Raw genomic sequence first — 6000 nt, 5'->3', positions numbered from 1 at the left:
CCCCCCCCCCCCCCCCCCCCCCCCCCCCCCCCCCCCCGCCCGCGAGGGAGAGGGAGAGGGAGAGGGAGAGGGAGAGGGAGAGAGAAACCAAGCAGCCATGTGAGATCTCAGGAGGAGCATCGGCCTTGGCAGTGAGAAGTTGGGAATGTTTAGCAGGGACTAGATATAACCAAGCAACTAAAGTTTAGGGCAAGTGGAAAGCTGATAAGCACATTGTTAAGGGCACGCTTTTCCAGGTGGGAGAGAGTAGCACACAGCAATTGTGTCAGAAGGGAAGTTGAAAATGAGCAACCTGTGTGTGTGTCTTTTATCCATGGATTCAAGGGAAGCTAGGTGGTGTGGCCCACTCCTGCAGCTTAGGCACGGTAGCAAAAGCTGCACGCAACACAAATGTTTTTCCATAAATACTGTATTTCAAATATGCTTGTTCAGTGTATGTAAGCATGTCTGCATGAGTTATATATTTTACAAATATATATATACATACAATACACACACACACACACACGTTTATATTTCAGAGAAACATTTAAGTTTCATAACATCTCTGAAAAGAAATTTCCTTGAAATGTTTTTTGTTAATTCTAGAACATAAACTAACATATGGCAAACCTTTTACTATATTAGTTTATATCCTATGATTCTAAATTGTATCCAAAAATTGTTCTTATCCACTTAACCATCATAATGATCTCATTTCCAACTAATAACAAGGCCATCTTTATACTCTATCCTCTATTTATTTATCTACATAAAAACTAAGCCTATATATGACTATACACTCACATAGTGCTTTCCTGCAACTTAGGTATTTCTCATTTTTTTTATTTTGATGTCAATTAGCAGGTACCTTTTACTCCTACACTTGAGAAATTGGGAGTCAGAGTTTGACACATGACTGCTTTGGGCATTGGGATTCAAACTTCTTAGCAAGATTATCTGATAGCACTTCATTAGCATGCACATGACATCTAATTGTCCCTTAATTATTAATGTTCAAACTCTATACACAGCAGCTCAAACAATGCACATGAGTGACTTTTAGATTTTGCTTAAGTGTCAGTAGTTAATGTAAAGGGTTTCCAGTCATTAAGACCCAGTCTGGGTCTTCTGTAAAATCAAAAGACTCAAGTATTTTTATCACTTAACACCCAAAGAAACAACAGCTAGGCTGGCTAGACAGCTCAGCAGGTAAAAAGCCCTGAAAATCTGATGGCCTACATCCAGTCCATGGAGTCCAGGCAAGCCCAAAGATGACGCTCAGCAGCAACACAACTGCCATGCACGCACAGGAGCCTGGCTCGATCCTCAGTAACCACAGCACCCCTCAAAACAGCATGCTTTTAAAGAAACACATGTCTTCAAAATTAGCAGTAGCACATTACTTAAGATGCTCTTATCATGAAAAAATATTTGCTCCATGAAGTACAACACTCTCTTAAAGCCCCTGTAAGGACTGTTTTGAATCCAGGTCTCTAAGATTGCAATATTCATCATTTCTCAAATAAGCATATAACTTATGATCATTATAAAAAAATGCATCTGTTAGAATATTTTTAGCTCCCCAAGTTTGGTGAGTGATTTTGCTCTTGTGGTTTTGATTACTTGAGACAGGGTCTCTCACTCTGTAGCCTTGGCTAATCTGGAACTCACTATGTAGACCAGACTGGTATCAAAGAGATCTGGCAGGCTCCCTAACACAGGGATTAAAGACGTGCATCACCACAACGGACTTAGAGGACTCTTGTTTTTCCTATTGTGGTGGTGAGAATCAAAACCTGGGCCTTATACATGCTAGGTTAGAGTTCTACCATGGACCTCCATTCCCAGCCTAAATTAAGCGATTTTTAATACTGTGAGAGGTTTTATGTTACTAAGTTAAAAGTAGGAGCTGTAGTGGAATAGAAAGGTGATATATGCTTACAATAGGATTTTCTGAGCAAGCATTTTAATTGGATTGCTTGGCTAATCTAATTCCTAATTTCAAAGTATAGCAAGTACTTACACAACTATTTCAGTGTACACACACACACACACACACACACACACACACACACATCATCCATTTCTGATTCTACCTGCTAGTAATTCAATGCCATCCTCAAGATGCACTCTGTGACATCTGAACAACAAATCTTAAGATACATCCCTTTCATTCAGCCACATACAATTCTTTAAGTAAAATGAACTTGAACTGAGTTACATTACCTTAAACTGCTTAAATATTTAATCTTATTGCCCCCCAAAAAAAATCTAGAAAGCAAAAACAAAATGTTTGCACTGACTAAAATCAAAGCTATGAATTCTGATTGGAAATTTAAAAATCAACAAATACGTAAAAAGGCATATACCCCCGCAAAATTAGAAAAATTAGATTATCTGGGCATGGTATTATTCATCTCTAAACTCAGCACTCCCCAGGCAAAGGCAAACTGATCTCTGAGTTTGAGACCAGGCTGGTCTACATAGTGAGACCCTGTTCTCCAAAAGAAAAAAAAGAAAAGAAAGAAAATTTACACAATTTTCATCAAGAGCGGGGGTGGGGGTGGGGGGTGGGGGGGTGGGGGGTGGGACGGCAATAATAGCAATGCAAATATTGAAACACAAAATGGAATCGAAGTCTTAAATCTTATTTCTTTGTTAACAACTTGACTGCTTTTTGTTCTAAGCATAATTTGAAGGAATAAAATCCTCCCTGATCAGGGTCAAAGTAGTTTCAGCTGGGATATCTACAGTGCTTTAGTAGGATAAGGTCAAAGAGCTCTTTAGTAAAAGATGAACCTTTCCCACGGACAAGCAAAAAATATAAGCATTTCAGGAGCTTCACGGGCCACTATAAGCACACAAAGAACCAAGACCATCCTCCTCTAAGAAACACAAAGGCTGTATCTGAATACACATGCTTATAACCCAGGCAGGAGAATCACCAAAGCCTCTGGAGAGGAGGGAAGGGAGGGGACAGCTATGGCATGGTCCACCAGGCTCGTGTAAGAAGAGACTTGCCTGCCTCTGCTCAGGGGTGCTAGAACTAAAGCTGAGCACCACCCCCAGCCATGCATCTGTTGTTCACTTCATTAGCACCTTCCCCAGTCCATACCTCCAAATAATCTAATTAGCTAAGAGCTTTAGGGGGAGAAACGGTATCACTTCATGCTACACTTTCAGTTATAATTTTTGCTTTTATTATTATCTTATAGATGTGCAAAGAACTATGAGATAGCCTTTAAAATGCACCACTTTTCAAAATTCACCAAAGACAAAATGAAATGAAAAGATAAACAAAAAATTTAAATATAGCTATTCATTATCAACATTTAAAAGTACAAAACAGAAAATCCTTTAAATTTATCTATTTTTAAATCAGGGTTTCATGTAATCCAGACTGTTGCCAAAACCTTAAACTTCTGATCCTCCTGCCTCACTACACTTGGTTTATGTGGCGCTGGGACCCTGGGCATACTAGGTAAGCACTCTACCAACTGAGTTATATCCCCAGCCTGAAAACCCTTCACCCTTCATTCTTATGATTTTTAATAACATAGCTTAAATGTGTAACACATTTAAAAAAAATAGAACCACATTTTAAAAACTAGAAACAGATATAAACATGCATTTCTTACAAACAGAAAAACCAAAATGAAATGTACCTGCCCAAGTAGCACTGCCAGAGTGGTTTGTTTTGAGAAGCCAATTCTGAATCCTTTGCCCCAAACATTTTTGCCAGTAGTTTAACAACCTGGAGGCGTTCTTCATTATCATTGCTCTAAAAAACAAAAACAAAAAATCACATTTTCTTTAAACTTCAAAGTAAACACTCAGAACATGATCTATTCCTAGGATTTCCTGGACCCCTTCTGAATCCAGAATGGTAAAGTGTATCAAAAACTTTTCACAAGATGGAATGTTGTAATAAATACTTGAAACATCTCAAATTATGTAGTACTTGTTATGTGAAAATGTCTTGAGGTTCCTAGCAAATATTAAAAGGTCCTCCTACAACTCAGGTTAATTTCTACTCAGGGTATATTAAAAAACCTACTAAAGATTTTTGAAAAGATATGGCTTTTTAAGTTCAGACACTGAAAGAAGTGAGACCTACAGTAAGTAGAGAATTCTGTATTCACATTTTAGTTTCTTGAAGAAATAAATAAAAGCTGGTCCCCAGGAGGAGTGAGTTTATGTAAAAACATCAGATTCCTAAAGGAAGTTCAACAATGTGATGAAGCACTGAGTGTGCAGCAAGCACATTTCTGCTGATCATTTTTGAAGTGGAATTTCCTAACGAGATGTCTACCTTTACCTTGGTAGATATCACACCAAGCAATAGAGATCCAGAGACAGGCAACAACAACAACATTCTTTCTCATGTTGGATTCAGTAAACCAATTTTAAGAATTAAAAATCAACAAGCAATGCTTTTTGTTGAATTTGCTGACACAGTCATAATATTTTTACAATAGTTACCTTTAATTTAAACTCAAGCTGGGGCAGAACAGAAAGCAGCAAATGGCTGTCAATGTTGTAGAGTTCCAAGATCAAATCAAAGACATGCTCAGACAAATCACTGATAGATGTTTTCCCAAGCATCAGAACCTGGTTAAAAAACTGTTAAGAAGATAATCTGTCATTAAAAGAAATGCCACAGATAAACTGTCTCAACTTTTGATTATTATTTAATTAAACATTTTCTTATTATAAATGAAGTCAAACAAGCAACACAGAAACACATTCCATTTGGGAAACCCATCACCTAAAACATGGAATTCACTTTGCAGACAATGACACAGATAATCTCTATTGATTCACTAATGATCAACATCAGCAAATACCCTTACCATCCAAATGGTACTAAATACACAACCATATTCTGACTGATATTCTTGTGTCGACTCAAATTCTAAAATATTACTTCTGGGGTTATCCACACTGGTAGTGGGGATATTAGTGTCTATGGGGGAAAGCACCATGCAAGGCAAACAAGAGGAGAGCTCCTCCTTCCTTTCTGGAAATAGGGTACCCTTCGTCTCCTGACATTGGACATCAGAACTCCAGGTTCTCCAGGCTCTGAGTACAAAGATTTGCATAAGCAACCACCATTTACAATCTTGGGCCTTTGGGTTTTGACTGAGAGTTAATCAGCTTCCCTGATTCTCCAGCTTGAAGTCTATCATGGGACTCTGTCAGCCTCTGTAACAGCATGAGCCAATTCCTGTAAACTTCCTCATAAAGATGAATGCATGCACATATGCACACATACATATGTTATGAACCCTAAGATAATGATTGAATCACCTCAATAAATAAATTTATTAATAACAAGAGATCACATCTTATTTACATTAGCATAAAGGAAACTACAGCATTTAAAATAAAGTTTTCTTATACCTTTGGGGTATTGATTAACCCTACTTTTCAATTGCATAGCTTTATATTTTTAATATAAAATGTCTTTCTAATCCTTTTTATCTTCCTTTGTACTATGATAAACGATGTGTACATTTACAAAGTTTGCAACATTAATTAAAATCCAACCAAGAGTTGGCAGTGGCTTTTAATTTCCAAGCCAGACCATTCATCATGTTACAAACCAAATAAATAAAGGTACCAGAGAAAATGACCAAGTTCTATTTAAAATCTTTCAAAAATTAATCCAGGTATAGTGGTGCATGTCTTTAACCCTAATACTTCAGAGACGGTAGCAGAGGAAGGCAGATCTCCATGAGTTCAAGGTCAGCCCTGTCCACCAAGAAATACACACAGTGAAGCTCTGTCTCAAAAACTTTAAAATAAAGTTTAAAAATTTTCTTAAAATGCCTAAAATTAACCCAAAATATATACCACACATTCTTAGCAGCTTCCTATGTCTCCTCAGATGGAGATTAAAGGATTCATATCACAGCAGGTGCTCTGACTGCCTCTGAAGGTTAACACATGTAATTTCCTTCTACTGTATTCTAAAGGTACAAAGACTGAGACCTCACTCCTCCTTTGGCTTTATAA

At 37.6% G+C, this 6000-nt stretch overlaps 1 protein-coding gene across 4 annotated transcripts in view; it reads right to left on the bottom strand.

Annotated features, from left to right (window-relative positions):
- Positions 1–6000, bottom strand: part of Pds5b (PDS5 cohesin associated factor B) — a 132293-nt gene that overhangs the window by 63750 nt on the left and 62543 nt on the right. For all 4 annotated transcript variants that reach the window (XM_028779733.1, XM_028779735.1, XM_028779732.1 and 1 more), the window contains exons 8-9: positions 4465–4605; positions 3648–3763 (exon numbers count right to left, since the gene is read on the bottom strand). In XM_028779733.1, coding sequence (XP_028635566.1) covers positions 3648–3763; positions 4465–4605 — 257 coding nt within the window. The remainder of the gene's footprint in view (positions 1–3647; positions 3764–4464; positions 4606–6000) is intronic.

This window comes from Grammomys surdaster, unplaced genomic scaffold (genome assembly GCF_004785775.1).
Source record: "Grammomys surdaster isolate TR1022 unplaced genomic scaffold, NIH_TR_1.0 362, whole genome shotgun sequence".
NCBI lineage: Eukaryota > Metazoa > Chordata > Mammalia > Rodentia > Muridae > Grammomys > Grammomys surdaster.
The sequence above is the reverse complement of the archived record's forward strand: the minus strand, read 5'-3'. Positions and strand labels throughout refer to the sequence as shown.